Source organism: Oscarella lobularis, chromosome 16 (genome assembly GCF_947507565.1).
Source record: "Oscarella lobularis chromosome 16, ooOscLobu1.1, whole genome shotgun sequence".
Classification (NCBI taxonomy): Eukaryota; Metazoa; Porifera; class Homoscleromorpha; order Homosclerophorida; family Oscarellidae; genus Oscarella; species Oscarella lobularis.
This window is the reverse complement of record NC_089190.1, coordinates 2,337,477-2,354,804: the sequence shown is the minus strand read 5'-3', so window position 1 is coordinate 2,354,804 and position 17,328 is coordinate 2,337,477. Positions and strand designations below refer to the sequence as shown.

Sequence of the window (17,328 nt, the reverse complement as noted above, 5' to 3'; positions counted from 1 at the left end):
ACCAATCACGTCGCGTAGGAGGCGGAGCTCCGCGCGCTATGTACGTACTCTATATTTCACAGTGCTCTCTACACATACCGTACTGTAGCCACAAAAAAAAGATAGTGAGCCGTTAACTAGTCCTCTGAAGGGCTATCCCCTCTCGATGGCAGTTCAGATTCTTTTTTCACTTCAAAAGCAGACATCCACGCTTTTTGCTCGTCTTTTGTTCGCGCTGCAAGTATGATGCTTACAGCGCGATCACTGCAAGCGTCATAGACGTATTTGTACTCGTGTAGTGGCGTGACCTTGAATACATAGCCGTGTCGCGTTTCCATGGTCAATTCTTCGACTGTGCAATCGACAAGTGAAATGGAGCGTTCGGGTGACGGAGACGTTTCGTTTCGATACTCGACGAATCGTCCGTTGTGGACTTTGAAGAAGCGCTTTGTCCACGCTCCCCAGCCGCCTTTTTTCAATAGCCAACCTTTGTAATGATTCGTAGCTGCGAGATCGCTACTAGGATTCTTCTCGCTTGTAAACTCAATGTAAGAGCCAGGAATCAGTGGAATTTCGATTTTTTTTCTGGGCCCAGGCCCAGGGACATGCTTCGGATTAATGTAGCCATCGTCATTGGGTTTGTCAGCGTCAATATTATCATCATCCTCTGTGAGATCACAGCTGTTTTTAAGGCGTGAAATTTCAGATGCAGAAAAATAGACATCGTCGTCCTCGCTTAGACTGGACCTAGGCCCTGGATGTTCCATCGATTTCTAAATACATATATATTATTTATTTATTTATCTATTTATTTATTTATTTATTTATTATTGACCTGTTGCCGATTTATTTCTTTGATCAATTCGCTGACCCACCTCTGGCGGTCACGCAAAAGATTGGCCATAAAGAGAATCGATTTATTGTCGCCTTTTGAATTCGCAACGGCAGGCGTAATTCGAAAGAAGTGCTGCTTCGCTCTATCCGTCTCCTGAACCGAAGCCCCGCACAAAGTAATGACGTCGACGGGTTTCGTATCTGTCGTTTCTCGAAAGCACAACATCATGCCTTTGCCTTCCTTCATCTGACAGTAGTGCGTCACCCACGATTTTCTCAGCCCTTTCTTTTTCTGCATGGACAAATACCCGGTTACGACTCCTCCATGACATCTTTGCGGAGGCTGGGGCCCGGGTTCCGGGCCCGGGCCCCTCCCTTTCAAAAGTCTCTTAAAAAACGAACTGCTGCGCGATATTCGACGGCTTTTCCGACTATTTTCGATTTTTGAAGGATCGGTCATCGTTTTGGCGAGCGCTTTTTTTTCTCGCGATCGAACAAATGCGTCCGGTTCCGAAAGCGTTGGACCGATGGGCTTTCGAATGTCGCCGTTGCCGCCGCCGCCGCCGGCAGCGAACGTGGACGTCTGCGGAAAATCGGTGGTATCGGATGAAATAGAAGACGAAGAGGAGAGCGCTGGTCCCGACGAGTCCGACGCCTTCATCGCTACTTCCGCTTGTGATGATGCGTCACTACCTTTGACCTTTTCACCTTCTCTCGGCACTGATCGATTCCGTTCTGGCGGCTGTTTTTGCATTTCGACGAAGTGGACGGCACAATTCTTACTCGTACGTACGATGTGCACGCTCTTTCGCGGCTTCGATCCGCTCTCGAACTGCGGAGCGAGTGATAATTAGATAGGGAGACACCGCAAAACGCCGAGAGCTGGCGCAGAAAGCCCAATATTGTTAACAGCCGGCCTTCAGCTTTTGCGAGAGAAGACTAACTCACCGATCCGTTTATAGTAGACCTTTATATTAATTTCACTTCCACTATTACGTCACTCACAGGAGGAGGAGCCTTTTTCCCCCGCCACGTCTACGAGACCAACGTATTTCCGGTTCTATTAAATCTTTAGTCGCCAAGAAGGCGACATTTTACAATTCCCCTCAATATCACTCGATATTGTTGAACTTTTTCTCCTCGCAAAGTCAGCTGAAACGAATAGTACGAAAATGATAGTAAAAGTGACATGAGAACAGAATTACGTACGTACCGTGGTTACGGCAGAAATAAATTCAGAACTCTAAAACAAAACGTCGTCACAATTATAAACTATATATTCATGCGTTCTCACGGGGCAATCTCGATCAGGATGAAAGGATATCGAGACTGTTTTCTTCTGTCCAGCATCAACATTGCCCTATTTCCTTTATTACGCACGTGTCTTCACTGAACTTCCTCCCCACAACCATTTACCTTCATATAATCGATCTGAAAGAGCTTTGCTGTCGCCGAAGGCAAGGGATCAAAGACGAATTCCCCGCCAAGCTATAAGTAATTTAGATCTCTCCATCGAAATATCGGTCTGACTTCAAACCTTACCCGTTTGATAAGACTATTCCTAATATTCCCAATCTCAATTTCACGCGATATTCCGCCGCCGTGACTAGTAAAGGTCAACCCAACGGACCGCAAGGGTAATTTCCCAGCGTCAGACCCTAAAGAACCGAGCTAAGTAATTAATTGCTTCCCAAATGCATGCCAAATGACGTCACCTTCAAAAATGGGACTAATATCAGCAGAAAAGGTCGTCTCCCCTTCATTGGGAGTCTCCCAGCCACGTGTATATACATTAGAATCCCAACAACGGCCTCTCAGACGAATAGAACGCGCCACGTCCTGCAGGAAGAGACATGCATGCACTGAAAAATACCACGCGTTTCTTTACTTGAGTACTGAATTCGATTCGAGCGGTGTCCCTGTAACAATCGCTGGCCTGACTGGGAGAGAACTTAACCGAAATATCTCGACTTTCCCCTGGAGCGATCGACGCTTCCGTCGGAATGACGTCAAAAACAGGCGATCCGTCGCAATTGGCTCGACCACATTCAAACAATTTCGATAATTCGCCCTTTGGGGCGGCACTGTCGAGACGAACAGTAAAACGAATGACGATCGACGACGTATTCGAGACGCTAAACGTGTGAGTGCTGACGTCAACGCTTCCCGCCAGCAAATCTCCCATATCGAGACGATCTCCGTCAAGGCCGGAAAGACGAATAGTCGGATTGATTCCCGTGCCCAAGAAGCGGAGATTCAACGACGACGATTCGTCGCCGTAAAAGATCTTGAACGCTTCGTAGCACTGGGAAAAAGGAGAACAAAAACCCATATCTCTTTTATTTATTTATTTATTTTACGGACCTTTCCTAGTTGCGACGGAGCGAATGCGACTTGCATTGCATGTTTTTGATTGGGAGCGAGAGAACGAAGAGCGTTTCGCACTTCAAACGTGCCGTCGGAATCGAGAAAAGACGACGACAACTGAATTATTTTTAATTAATCGCGACTTGAACGAAGAATTATTCAATTCTTACGTGAAGACTTTCGTCTGATATATTTTTCAATAAAACCGTTTTCACTACTTGATGACCTTATGAGAATAATTTCGCCTCCCCAGTTCTCGCTCTATTTTTATATATACGTACCTCCGCACACTTGTCCGAAATCAATTGTAGTTCGTCCGTGATTGGAAGCGACGATTAGTTTCGGACGAACGACGGGAGCGTTCACTTCCAAATACAGCGTGTCTTCAAGTCTAAATAAATTCATTTGATTTCGTCGCAATCAAAACGAATATTAATTAATTAATACCTCAATTCTGGCGGCATTCCTTCGTTCCTCACAACGCCAACGAAACAAGGAATCGTTACTTTGGAGCATCGGTAGTCGAAATCTCGAACCAACGTCGAATACGCTTCCCAATATTCATCAGAACTATAGTAGATCAATTTATGAGCAAGAGACCCTCCTCGCAAGTCGTCAATCTAACCTCTTATCTAATAGTGGTCGTTCTGGATCCAGCATTGATACAGATGATTTGCCTCCCAGAACGGTCACAGACGAACTCGACGGCGTAAACGTCACTTTGGACCCACTACCGTCACTCTTACGACTACCACTCTTCTTTTTCTTAGACTTCAATTCCAAAACCATTAAAAAAAATTCCACCACCAAAATTCATATTTTACCTGTTGCTGTTGCTGTGGCAAAACGCATACGTCACCGGCATCGGATTCCTTAACAACGACGCCGTCAGATGTCGCCTTCATTTCATTGGCCTTCGCTTCGACAGCTCCCGGCTCAAATCGAGGCGAAAACGTCACGTCAATTGAACAATTCTGTCCCGCTTTTAGAATTCCCGTTATTGGCGACACGTTGATGGGAACGTCGTCTGGTAGGCGGAATTCAAAAGCGGCGATCGACGCCGTGACGGCGTGCCCTTGAATAACTTCCTCGCTAAGCGGACTATGGGTGGGATTCTCGACGAAAAGTCGAGCCGTGCGAGAATTGTGGAGAGCCGTCGGTTCGAATTGAACGACATTAGCGGAAAGACGAAGAAGCGGAAGAACGGCGCGACCGCGACACGACAGCGTAAAGTCTCGGCCAATAGCAGACTTACACGTCAACGAAAATTCATACTCCTGGATGGGGACCCCCCCCCCCGTTTTTACTTGTCTATCTCTCTCTCGAAAAACGAACTTACCTTAGGTTTCATTGGACTAAAAGTGACGTCAAGGGAGAACGTTTCCAAGGGTAGAAGCGTTCCAAATCCGTCGTTCGGTTGCACGTCAATAAACTGCAAGAAAAAAAACATGAATCTATAGGGTTATTTGATTATCGTACGTCGGGAAGGCGAACGAATCCGAAGGCTTGGAGAAGTGTCGATTTGTTTGCAAGCGTTATTGTCGTCGTTACCGACTCGTAAATAGTGCAAATGCCAAAATCGATGGAATCGACGTTGAATTCCAAATCGGAGCTGGTGACAGTCGCTCGAACCCGAAACGAAGCCGGACGAGCCTAAATACGAAAATCAAAGAACGAAACAAGGCACTCTTACGTTCTTTACTTGATCTGCTATACGAACGACAACGTGAGTATCGAGTTCTCCCGTCTCGCAGTCGAAAGATGACGACGTCAATAGCGAATCCCTTGGGAAAAATTTGAGTTGAGCTGAAAATGTCGATTCGGCTTGGACGAGTCCATTTTTGGGCAAAATTTCGAGATGATTTCTCATCGATTCGGACACGTCGAATTGAACTCTTTGCGCAATGTTTGCCCTTAAGGAAACCCCCATCATAGATCTATATAAAATCAGTCTCTAATACTACCTGTTTCCTAAGATAACAGAGCTCTGGTAGAGACGATTCAACATACATAATCTTAGATCTATTGTCTAGAAAACGAAATGAATATAACAATATAACTTTCTCTCTTTTTTACGTCATTTTTGACGTAGATTGGAATGTCGACTGCAAGACCCACAGCTTCAATTATCACCTGAAAAATTCAGCTCTAGAATTTGTATCCCCACTTTTATTTTTTACCTTATCCAATCCCGGATCGCTAAATCCTATTTGGAATTTTTTCAAGCATTCTCCGCAGATGAGAGGTTTGAAACAGAACGAAATTTTCACTTCCGCCCCGGGCTCAAGAACTCCAAACGAATTCTATAAAAAAATCGAGTCCTCTCCTCCTAATCTAAATTCTTAATTAATTAAAAAATACTTCAATGATTTCAATTTCGGCTTGAGAAGGAACTTCAATTTTCATTTCATCAATACCCAATGACGATTCATTGTTTAATTCGGAGATTTCATATTTCGTTGCCAGGGAACCCGAGTTGGCCAATCGAATCCCAATCACGCGCGTTTCTCCCAAACACGTCGTGGGAAAATCAACGCGCGTCGAACTTACGACAACAACGGATTTCTTCGTCCAACAATAGACCGGAATCGCGACGGGACCGGTTTGAGATTCGCAGTAAATCGAACCGCAAACGTCAACGTAATTCTGAAAAATCATATTAAAGATAATGAGATTCAGAAAGAGTGAAAATTACTTGAGGAGTAAAGGTTATGATCATTTGACACGTCATTCCCGCGGATAAAGGACCAGGAGGTGGAAACCTAAAAAATCAAGATTTTAAAAAAGAATTTTCTCTTTTCTCTCCTTCCCCCTTTACTGTATCTGAATGACGTCTTCAAGTTCATCCGAAAGACGAACGAATCGAAGATAATTCACCGTATAGGAAACATTGGTGAGAAGAGCTATCACTTTCATTTCATTTCCAATCACAAAATCCTCAATAGAAATAAATAAAAAGCACAAGACGATTTAATTAGCAATGTCTTACTTTGAAAACGATTTCTTCTGGATCACTTTTAAAGGCCACTCCCTAAAAAACGACATAAAGATACATACATATATTGATTATGACTGTACCTTGAATTTTCTTCCTGCAGCTATTTGCTCCTGAGTGGCATTCGCCTTGAGCAAGCTCATTCGTTCGCGTAGAATTCCCTAGAGAAAGAAAACATCGTATATATTGCGGAGATTTTTCTTTTAATTTCGCACTGATTCCATTGCAGTGAGCTCCCTACCAACTCGCCTTTTTCCCATCTAAGAAAATCGGCTTTAATTAAAATATCTAAATTTGAGCACGTATTCCACTAACGCTTTCATCTAAATCTTCAGTATCGATTTCTCTAAAAAAAGAAACCTTGATTCGTGACTAGTATAAATGATCTTTTACGGCTGCGATTCTTGAACAATGTTTTCGTCCGCTTTTTCATCTTCTATAGTATATTCAATTATTTCGCTGTCTTGCTGCTCAATAAGTGATTCGTGATCGTTGTCTTCTACTTCCTCTACGCTTTCTTCTTCAAAAGAAACTGCTACGCTTTTCTAAACAGATTTTAAAAATTTTCGCCGCTTAATTTTAGTCTCTTCCTTGTACCCCCTTTGATTCCCATTTATTTTGCCAGTGAGGTTTGTCTGCCCGTTTCTGTCTCGATTTAACAATCTTTTCTTCATTCGCTAATTTAGTCAAAATAGCCACCTAAAAAGATCAATAAAAAATAATAACGCTCGTGTTGCGACTGCGCAGTCTAACTTCATTCTGCCTCTGTTGTTTCCTAAATTCCCTATATATAAAAAACCCCTTTTTGACTAAGACCCTCTTTTCTAATGACTCCTTATACATTTGCTGCTTTTGATATGAAGCCAATTGCCTCTTCTTCAATATCACTTCGTCAGGATTGAGTCCAGCTTGGAGAGCCGCTTTCCTCTCCCTCATCTCCTCCTTCATCTCCTCCCTCTCCTTCATCTTAGCAATGGAATTCAACGCTTTCAAACTATCCTAAAACGCAGCATTGGATTCAAATATTCACACTCCTAAACTCCAAATCATTTCACCCTATTATCACGTATACTTCTTTTTAATCTAATAAGCGAATTAATCTTTTCCTTCAACTGATTGGCTCGCGCTAATTCCTCCTCAGATTCCTTTCGCTTCACTCTATAAAATGATCAAATTAATTGAATTTATTGAATTTATTTTAACCGTTCAAGTGTCTCCTGTAGAAAACGCGACGCTTTCGCTTGACTCTCCTTCGCCTGATCCATCAAAACCCGTTGTCTTTCTTCATACAACCGAACCATCTCAGCATGTTCCCTTAATTAAATAAATAAATAAGATATCATATTTATTAATTCTTTGTCTTTCACTTTCGTCGTCTTCTCTGATTGGCTTCCGCCGCTGCGGCCACGTGATACTCGTTCTCCAGTCGAGCAGCTGCCGCTTCTCTTTCCTCCTCCTCGTACGCCTTCTCTCTTCCCGCCAACTTTTCAGCTGACGTCATATAGGAATTATGCAACATGCTCACTTCATTCAATCGAAATCTAATAAATACGTGACGTCACGTTATTGATCACGTGATTATTTATTTATTTATTTACTCCGCTTCGTTGAGACTCTGTTTGATTTCCTGTTCTACGCCTTTTTCCGCGATAATTTCGTCTTCTAATTTTGCTACTTGACCCCCAAGTCTCTGCAAGGCCACACTAAAAATATATATTTTATTAATAAATCAATCATTTTTATTGATTGTTTTATGCCTTGAATTTTTTCTCTCTATTTCTTTTTCGATTTTTTCCTTTTCCAATTCCAAGCGAATTATTCGATCTCGACATTTTCTTAATTCTCGTCTGATTTCTTCCACTTCCGATTCCTGTTCGCTCACGGCCAAATTGACGTCATCAATCTCTTTGCGCAAGCGCATCATTTCAACTCGTTCCTAAAATTAAAATACGACTAAATTTAAATTCTAATCGAGCCTAGACTACCTTCATTCCTAGTTTGGCTTGTCCAGATAGCGTAAAACTAGTTTCTTCTTTCCTAAGTAATGACGCGAGGTCTTAGCGCGCGCGAACGCGAAAATCGCCCTCAAAACTGACTTTATAGACCAAGGAAGGCCTTCGTCGTCTAAATCGAGCAGAGAATCGTCTTCCGTTGATAAATCTTCGTCGTAGGAAGAGTCCGATTTCCCTAAACGATGTTCTCCGAATCTGATCGCTTTTCGGCACCGTATTTAGCTTTACTTTCGTCGGAATCCATATACGCTTCGCCGTTTGAGCTCATTTCGTCGTTTTCGTCGTGAAAAGTCGTCGAATCGACGAGAAGGCGCTCGTCAACGGAATCCATTCTCGTTACCTAGGAACGTTATACGGGAAAGTCAATATACACAAGAATCAATTTCACTTATTAGCAAAACACACTCACAAACATACACCAGTGATACAAAACTATAGTTTCACCTCGTATTAACAGATCGCGTGTGGAAGGAAAAAAAATTAGAATCAGAATCAGAAATAAAAAAATGAAAGTAGAGCAGCCCCCCCTACTACAACAGTACAAGTACATAGCACTGCACGTGTAGTAGAAAAAGAAGAAAACGAATGGACTTTTATATACACAACACACTAAGATTTTAGAGATGGGTTGCCTGGCTTTCGTCCAGATTGAGTATCCTCAATCTGTACTGCCTCGTTTGGTCGGAATAACGCCGATTACTTTCACCTCCTGAAGATGATGACAACGAAGAGGACTTGTGATGACGCGACGGTTTCCCTGACGACGCGTCGATAATCTGTTGCTTGTTCTGCAGGAACGAGACTTTCGATTTCAAGCTCTTGAGCTCCTCTTTCATTTCTTTTATTTCTAAATTGGTCTCCATTTCCTTTCGTTTCAATTCCGTGTTCTCCTTTTTTAGAACCTATAGACACATAAGTCTCGTGGAGGAGGAGGATATAATTCCCTTACGACGGTCTCTCGAAGAAGATCCACTTTATCTGACGTGAGTTTCTTCACTTCGTTCTGCAGCTGCTGAATCACCCGCGCCATAATATCTAAAATAATAATCAATACATAGTCTTATAAGAGATTATTTTTAATTAGCTACCTACCCTCTTCGGATTCAGACGACTGAGAACTAGCATTGGAAGAAAAGACAGCACTCGAGACAGAAAGACTTGCCTGCTTATCCTAAATCAAATCTCTTCTTCTATATATATATATGCAGATCAATAGCACTTGACTTACGCTTCCAACGACCCTTCGCTCCTCACTATCAACACTCTCTTTCCGATGATGATGATGATGATGATCTTCCGCCTTGGGCACCTCTTCAGGTGGCGCCGCTGCAACGGCTCCTCCTCCTCCTCCACTGATGAGCGAATTCATGGAACCAAGGGGCGAGTGCTCGAGCGAAGATGCGCCACTCGTCGCCACGGGAGAACCGCAACTTCCGCTACTCATCAACCCAGCAGGATGACGATAATGAGAAGAGGGTTGATGAATCGATGGACTATAAGAAGCGGGAGTCGACGATCCAGATTGATTCAAATAACTCATCATCGTCGTCGTCGCAACCGGAAGCCCTTTTACGGATTGACTGTGAAGAGATACTTGGACTTTTTGCAAAAGCTCTTGTCTAAAAAGAAATAAATAATATATACTTCATGACGTCATATCCTACTGTACCTTCGAGCTTTGCTCTTCTGTCTTTTCAATCGCATTTCGTCGCTGTCGAACGTTTCCGGGTTATTGTCGACGTCTCCATCGCGTGGACGGTAAACAGTCTATATATAAAAATATATTATATATAAAATTATTAATCGATATTGAATGCTTACTTTCTCTCTTGGCAGCGTCGCCGCGTTCATGCGTTGCAATTCGAGATCGTGACTCATGCTGGGAGCGAAAGGGGAGAAGGGCATCACGGAATGAGCGACGGAACCCGAATCGATGGAATGACGAGGGCGACGCGGTCCCAAATGTGGAAGCGAGTCCGATTTCGCAAAAAGACGCGCAAGCCGCGGCGAATTCTAAGAAAAAAATCCCCCAAATCAATCAATAAATAAATAAAAAAGAGTATTTTATATATTTCAATTCACATCCGCTTGGACGTCCAATTGCTTCAATTTATCTACGAGATGTTGCAAGAGAGTTCCCCTGGTGCGAGTCTACGTATTTCCCCATCGTTTGATACATAGCTATATTCTATGACGTCATGACTTACTTCTAATTTGGTGAAAACGGGGCCTTTTCGAGCCGCCGTTTCCGCGTTTATTAATTTCGTCAGAAGCCACTCGCGAAACTCGGGACCCTAAAGTAGTGACGTCATAATTTTTGAATTTCTTAATAATAAAAAAATCTCGCCTTTGAAAAAATGGCCGGAGACGGAAGAGCCGGCCCAAAGTCGGGCACTTCACCCTTACTCACAACAGACACTTTGTAGCGAGTATTCTCCGCGAGAGGATCGATGACTTGAACTACAATGAACACGTGGAGGAATTGAGACGCGATGGAGCCAGCAACGAAAGGAGTCGAATCATTCTAAAAAACACCATTAAATTGTTATGATTAATTCTATTAGAAATAATACTTGAAATACGACGGTGACAATGTCATTTCCTATGTGACGTTTTCTCTCCAATTGCTGTCGATCTCCCTTTTCCTTATATGGAAGCAGGGTGGACACGTGAAACATGACATCCCTTAGGAGGAAAAACATGTCACGTGATATAGAAATCATTGAATAAACATACCTTCCTTTGAATTCAGTATAAACAGAACGAGATCCAGTCGTCTCATTCTTAGTATCAAGACCCCCAGCATAGCTAAAGAAAAAAATAAATAAATAAATAAATAAAAAATGAATTTTTCTTTACCCTTGAAATCCTTTGAGGTCGACCGTATTTCCTATGACGTCAAGAAACTCTTCCATCGCGGCTCCATGATGTTCATTCCCAAACATCTCCTCCTCCTCCGTTTGACCGATGCGTTGAAATATGACGCCAAACTTGTGCTTCGTCTGCAAATTATGCTCGTCGAATTTCAACACCCAACCCGGAACCTATCAAGAAATAATAAAAATTTATTATTATTATTATTATTATATATTCAAGGACCTCGTCTCCCGTAGCGGGACGCATTCGCGCCACGTGTTGCTCCTTTAAAACATATTTGGCAATATCTTCGGGTCGCGGATCCTCCGAAGGGAACTCGGACGTCGGTATAATTTGCCAAAACGTATCCTGTCGCGTTCTCGCAATGACGCGATATTCTTCCCAACTTCGCGTCGATTTAGACGGCTGTTGATTGGCTAAAACGCATCGAACGGACATGAGAAGTGGACCGAGATAATCATCAAGGCAATAGAAATTCTCGTGATCCTAATAAAATAAATAAATATATATATATTATTATTATTTTCTTTGTACTTTATTTAGAAAGTGACGTCGATAATTCATTAGCATTTCATCGGATTGAATTTTGCATTCAATTGAATTTTTATCTTTTTCTTTTTCCTCGTCCGTTGGCGACCAGCCGTGACATCGAAAGCCCTCGCTTGGTAACAAAATCATGGGGCGTGGTCCATCCTTTTTCAAAATCTAAAATCAATAGATATATATATTAATTTTTTTCTTTGGCGTGGCCGAACCGCGTCGACTCGACGTGCCATGCTGGCGCTGCGAGCATCCTGCGCGAAAATCCGAAAATAGAAAAAATTTGCACGTCGTTCTGAGAATGTCAGTGACACCTTATCAGGCCAAGAACATCGTTGATCATCCAAACGATCCGTTTGAAAGTCGAAGAGTAGGTCAAGCAACTAGAAGACGTAAAATAAAAAAATAATTTTTTTTCTGTTTGTCCTCTACCTCTGAATCGGGTCGATTGGCTCGATTGGTTTGCGTCGAGGGCGTGGTGGCGGCTCTGACGTCATTCTTCCGCTCGGACGAGATCGCTCGTTTGAGTCTAAAACGAGGAAATAGAGCGTTAAAGAGTGCAACAGAGATACGAAATTAACAACAACTCGCCTTCGCGGTAGCGTCGACATGAGAAATCGAAAAAGAAAGCTAAATTCGGTCGAGTGAGACTGTCGAAGAATCCGTAGGAAGAAGGGGCGCCCCCCCTGCTTTATTTCGAGCCCTAATCAAACAAAGAGAGCGAGCGTTAGACAAGCAAACGGTTGACAAGGCGCAAAGTCCGTCTGCGCGGGTGGCGCCCCCACAGCATATGAACAAAAAGGTGCGTAGAAATCCTAAAGTCTCGTCGAACGCCCTTCGTTCGAATCCCGCAGCGATCCCGTGCTTTTTTACGAAGAGAACGACAGGTGAATTTATGAGGGTTCGCCTCTATTGTGTTTGCGTGTAGCGGTCAGGATTCGCGGTGGCGTCGCGAAGAACGCTTCTCGCGATCGTTCGAAAGGCGCGCGTTCGATTTCCGCGAAGGAAACGCTCGCGGCGCTCTCGAGGGAGAAGTAAACTCACCGATTCGAACCCGGGTGCGATCGTTTGTCGACTTGTCGCGTCGTTCGGGCACTGTTCGTCGCCTGCACTGCACAAAGGTGTGCGGGGGGAGCGTCGACTAAAAAGGGAGACTCGCGGCGCACGCCAGCGTGGTACTGTACACTAATTCGGAAATCCGGGCGACGCGCTCGTCGCGCTCCGCCCTCGACACACTCTAATGAAAACGCTAATGAACTGGGGGGCCCCCAATGCATTCTTTCTTTTATTCGACTCGGTTTTTCTAAGCATGTCCTGCTTTGATAATAGTGACGAAATCGGGCTTGAGAGACGCTCCTCCAACCAGAAATCCGTCCACGTCTCCTTGACGACCGAGATCCGCGGCATTTCCGGCATTCACCGAACCTAATAGAGAAAAAAATATAAATATTTTTCTTATATCTTTCTCTTGCCTCCGTATAGAATCCTCGTTTGAATTGCCACGTCAACTGACACATTTTTCTTTAGCCATTCCCTTAGTTGAACGTGAACCTGTTGAGCCTGTTCTGGAGTCGCCGTCTTGCCGGTTCCAATGGCCCAAACAGGCTCATAAGCAATCACAACGCTACTCCAATTACCACCCACGTGATCTATAAAAATCAATAAATAAATAATCGCGATAAAGTGTCTATAGTACCTGCTATGAATTTCATTTGTTTGAATATGACTTCTTCCGTTTTTCCGGCTTCTCTTTCCGAAAGAAGTTCTCCAATGCATGCAATCACTTTGAGACCGGAATTCAACGCGTGACCCACTTTTTCACCGATCAACTAAAAATAAATATTTATCGAAAAACTACACGTGATCGGACCGGATCACGTGCCTCATCCGTTTCTCCGAATTTATGACGTCGTTCCGAATGACCCAAAATGACCCATTCGGCTCCAACATCCTTAATCATTTCGGCACTAGAAAAATAATGAGGGTATACTGGTGAAAAGTTCTCTTTTTCTACCTAATTTCGCCGGTGAAGGCCCCTTTCGTTTCTTTGTAGCAGTTCTGGGCTGCTACTCCTATTCCTTTCGGCAATTTATCGCGAACGTAAGGAACGTAGAGAGCGGGCGGAGAAACGACGACATCTAGAGTGCAGATCGGCTTTGAGAACGAGCCGAAAAGTGAGATCGTCTTCCGAGATTACCAATGTCGGCGGGAAGAGGCTCTTTCGTGAGAAATGCGATGATTTCGTCGACGCTCTTCTTTGTTCCGTTCATTTTCCAGTTGCCGCCCACGAAAAAACGACGTTCCGATGCCATTATTGCCGTTGTTTTTTGAGAAGCGATAGTAATCGTGCGTGCTTTAGCGTGACGTAGCGCGTATCCAAGGACGATTGACTAAAAAATAAAAAAAGCGCAGATACAGAAAAATCGCCAGCAAGCCATAAGAAAAAAGTCTAGCATTTTTGCACGTTATTTTCTACGCTGTCCATCCACCCTTTCACCTGAGCATCCGACGCGTCAATGAACTTACTAGTACCATGATTACAATACGTGTTGTTTTCGACGACATTATAAACTGGAACGCACGGATGATCATCAAAAATATGTACGAGCTCAGGATATTGCGTCGACCAAGGCGGCTCCTGATAATTGACTCCCTTCAGTTGCTGCTCAAAAGTGCCTCCCTTCAGAAATAAAGAAATTAAAGTCGTGACATGGTTATTGGCTTGTATAACTCACTGGTTTGCAGTCATCCTTTTGCCACGTCAAACCGCGATCATCAATGTGAACATCAAGAGTGCAATTAATGTACGTATTGTTAAAAACTTGATTTCGACGCCCACCGCCAATAAAACTGCCACAATGGCAATTAACAAACATATTATTGTAAATACTGTATCCACTCATCTTAAAAAAAATATTAAAAATGCGAGGGGATTAGTAGTAAGCCTGAGTTTTCTACCTGATCATCTAGATATATAGCTTGAATGGAGGGCGATCCCAGAACGATTGTCTCGTCCCATGTAATGTTCGAAAACGTATTATTCGCAATAACGTTTCCTCGATCTATCCAATTACGACCCGTATAAAAAGCACCGGAATCCGACACTTCATAGCACACGTGATCAACGTGATTATAAGAAAAAACGCAATTATTTCCTGCGAGGAAAATCACTTATTTATCTGTGATTCATCACGGAACTTGCCTCCTCCTAGAATCGCCGCGTGTGGTCCACCAGAAAAATAATTCTCCGTGTACGTATTTCCCACGCCACTCCAGCCTAATGCTGGCTGATACGTTCGTTTCCAGCGACCCCAATGCGTCACACGACAGTTCCTCATCGTGTTATTACCAGGGGAAAGCGATTTCTCAACAAAAACGCCACTCAGACGATTTTTTTATAAAGGAGCCGCGGTACCTGATCTCCACCGGAGACGTGAATCCCGCCACACCCGTTTCCGCGTACGGTAATATTATTAATTATGTTATTGAGACCCGATATAGAGAGAGAAGTCTCTCCGTTGTCTGAAATGTCGAGCCCGTTGAGATGAACGTGGGAAACTGCATGCAGGGGGGGGGGGGGGGGAAATGAGTGAGTGAGAGGAGTTGACTATTATTCTCATACCGTTACTGAACGAGAGAGCCGTTCCTCTCGCGTAGCGAACGTTCAAAGAGTCAAAAGTCAAATAGGAGAGATCGGAGACGCTAAGGACTGATTTTCCAACAGAGACATAAGCCTCACGGAGGGAGAAATATAAAAACTAAGGGGTCCCCCCTCATAGAGACGACTAAAAGCTTACCTGTCCTGACTGAAGAGGTGTAGGAGGATAGAAATAGAGAACGCCCTCGTCTCGATTGATGTAATACTAAAACACATCATGCCAAATCAAATTCAAACACCCAAAATATTTTTAATAGCTTTACTTCAGATGGCGAGTCCAGAAAATCAATAAGATTTAGAGCATAAAATCTCGCTTTTGCCATTGCATCTAGACATTGTCAATAGATTAAAATTCTTCACGTGGTTATATAATTGTACTGTATAAAAATGGAGTAGCTGGGTCAATCTGAGCTGTGCAATTATTGACGTCAAATTTCATCACGTGCACATAATTATCAGCCCAATCAAATTTCCAGTATCCGTGCAACCAGAGAGTAGACACATTTTTCCAATTTTCAGCCCTGAACATCATATATTGAATAAATAGAAAAAATCCATTATTCATTATTGAATCATACCCTGAACAATTGAACTGAATTGTCGTAGGATTAATGACCTTTTCTACAGACATCCATTGCCACATTCCAGATGAAAGAATATTGGGATGACGAGCCAAAATCATTGGCTAGAAAAAAAACGTTATTTCTTCTTATATGAAATATATTATCTCTCGCCTTTTACCTCATCGTTGTAGAAGAGTTCCATTTTTTCATTCGAACACGTTCCCAATTCTCCTGACGTCAAATTCCCGTAATTAGTCATATTCAAACTCTTCAAATTCGCCTTCACAGAAGAATAAGATTCTCCCAAACGCAACACACCCATACCTTATAGACATTAGGCCCAATTTCTGACGCAGCTTCAAAAACGGACGATGGAATAAGTTTTCCGGCCAAAAAATTGACAATCTCGCCATTGTAAGCACCATACCTCGTATAGATATCTCAAAAAAGGATTAAGCTCCCTTGTTTCGCTACCTTATCGGCGATTTCTCGCTTCCTGAGTCTTCGCTGGTCAAAGTTAGTGGAGTGGCCGTGAAATCGTAATTTCCCTTTCTCAGCATCACGTTGACGCCTCCTGACGAGTTCTTCGCCGTTCGAACGGCATCTTGGGCTTTCTGTAGCGATTGAAATGGCCTTTCCATCGTTCCCGGGTTGGAATCGGCGCCGTTCGAAGCTAAAACAGAGATGCGCGATGTTTTGTCGCTTTTTTCTTCCTACGTACGATCAACGAAGTATTGTACGTCGCTGGTTGCTCCGGCGAGAAGAATGAACAGGTATAAACCTATCGTTCGCGTGGAGGTCGTGTCCACCATCTTGTCCGCCATCTTGGTCACGCGCGTGCTGCGTGATGCCTTGCATCATGCTTGCATAATCATAAATTGCTGACTTCGCGGTTTCGACGCCGTTAGCGTCCGAAAAGTCACACCTTTTCGTTTAAAAGTCACACCTTTTCGTTTGTGCCAATGGGCGCGCTACGTTAGTCCAACGTGACCCCCAACGGACCAATGAGCGCGCTGGGCGGAGCTACACGGTTCAAAAGCGAAGCGCACACCGATCTTCCTTCAGTTGCGGCTGAGGGTGGGTGCGTCGCGGTTCGCCGCGTCTCATCCTTGAGAGGACTGGCTCGGGAGATTTGGCAGAAGGCAAGGAAGGATAGTTGGAACTCAGCGTGGCCCACGGTTAATTCCGTGCCGGAGCCCGTAAGCGGGGCGATGGGGGGCTTCGGCCTCGGTTTACGCACTGGGCAGACGGATCGTTCGAGGTCTTATTGTCGTCAACAAGCACGATCCGCGTTAAGCTGAGTGGATACGGCTTGGAGGGGGTGTTCAACTATGGTCTGGTTGCCGGCACTTTTCTCACCCGAACGACGCGATTAGACCAACGATGATCCAGCCCAGGAGCCTTCGATTCCTCCATTGCACTGTCTTCATTGTCGACTCCTACAAACAGCGGTCAGCCTCTCTCCATTCCACAAGGCCCGGTTCTTCTCAGGAAGACATACCG

The 17,328-nt window shown here is 43.8% G+C and overlaps 4 protein-coding genes across 4 annotated transcripts; all 4 read right to left on the bottom strand.

Moving 5' to 3' along the window:
• Positions 1-34: 34 nt before the first annotated feature.
• LOC136196713 (cilia- and flagella-associated protein 74-like) lies at positions 35-8,540 on the bottom strand. The gene is made up of 39 exons (XM_065986320.1): positions 8,416-8,540; positions 8,272-8,362; positions 8,161-8,212; positions 7,933-8,111; positions 7,774-7,878; positions 7,543-7,716; positions 7,379-7,489; positions 7,231-7,333; positions 7,017-7,174; positions 6,929-6,959; positions 6,773-6,874; positions 6,569-6,720; positions 6,491-6,521; positions 6,391-6,435; positions 6,259-6,336; positions 6,170-6,211; positions 5,999-6,117; positions 5,876-5,942; positions 5,542-5,826; positions 5,361-5,483; positions 5,257-5,313; positions 5,145-5,209; positions 4,883-5,093; positions 4,660-4,833; positions 4,520-4,612; positions 4,005-4,457; positions 3,806-3,951; positions 3,628-3,750; positions 3,462-3,571; positions 3,351-3,406; positions 3,178-3,297; positions 2,702-3,118; positions 2,529-2,652; positions 2,356-2,471; positions 2,230-2,301; positions 2,108-2,173; positions 2,027-2,056; positions 815-1,965; positions 35-752 (listed from the first exon to the last, which is right to left on the bottom strand). The coding sequence occupies exons 1-38, from the start codon at positions 8,516-8,518 to the stop codon at positions 1,885-1,887; spliced, it is 4,665 nt and encodes a 1,554-aa protein (XP_065842392.1). The 5' UTR covers positions 8,519-8,540; the 3' UTR covers positions 35-752; positions 815-1,884.
• Positions 8,541-8,555: 15 nt separating this feature from the next.
• Positions 8,556-12,789, bottom strand: LOC136196702 (rap1 GTPase-activating protein 1-like). Its single transcript, XM_065986304.1, has 19 exons — positions 12,649-12,789; positions 12,196-12,307; positions 12,037-12,133; positions 11,919-11,987; positions 11,820-11,858; positions 11,599-11,769; positions 11,287-11,550; positions 11,047-11,231; positions 10,924-10,995; positions 10,761-10,872; positions 10,535-10,711; positions 10,395-10,481; positions 10,270-10,338; positions 10,009-10,200; positions 9,857-9,954; positions 9,416-9,806; positions 9,280-9,358; positions 9,137-9,222; positions 8,556-9,089 (listed from the first exon to the last, which is right to left on the bottom strand). The coding sequence occupies exons 2-19, from the start codon at positions 12,213-12,215 to the stop codon at positions 8,805-8,807; spliced, it is 2,493 nt and encodes an 830-aa protein (XP_065842376.1). The 5' UTR covers positions 12,216-12,307; positions 12,649-12,789; the 3' UTR covers positions 8,556-8,804.
• Positions 12,790-12,871: 82 nt separating this feature from the next.
• On the bottom strand, positions 12,872-13,954 carry LOC136196709 (triosephosphate isomerase-like). Its single transcript, XM_065986313.1, has 6 exons — positions 13,802-13,954; positions 13,619-13,742; positions 13,487-13,571; positions 13,301-13,433; positions 13,077-13,253; positions 12,872-13,029 (listed from the first exon to the last, which is right to left on the bottom strand). Exons 1-6 carry the CDS (start codon positions 13,914-13,916, stop codon positions 12,908-12,910), a joined length of 756 nt encoding a protein of 251 aa, XP_065842385.1. The 5' UTR covers positions 13,917-13,954; the 3' UTR covers positions 12,872-12,907.
• A 25-nt stretch (positions 13,955-13,979) lies between these two features.
• LOC136196703 (uncharacterized) lies at positions 13,980-16,728 on the bottom strand. Its single transcript, XM_065986306.1, has 14 exons — positions 16,547-16,728; positions 16,300-16,498; positions 16,150-16,252; positions 16,004-16,105; positions 15,841-15,947; positions 15,641-15,783; positions 15,526-15,590; positions 15,402-15,467; positions 15,227-15,338; positions 15,020-15,162; positions 14,807-14,969; positions 14,563-14,759; positions 14,340-14,507; positions 13,980-14,284 (listed from the first exon to the last, which is right to left on the bottom strand). Exons 1-14 carry the CDS (start codon positions 16,647-16,649, stop codon positions 14,054-14,056), a joined length of 1,902 nt encoding a protein of 633 aa, XP_065842378.1. The 5' UTR covers positions 16,650-16,728; the 3' UTR covers positions 13,980-14,053.
• Between the last annotated feature and the right edge of the window lie 600 nt (positions 16,729-17,328).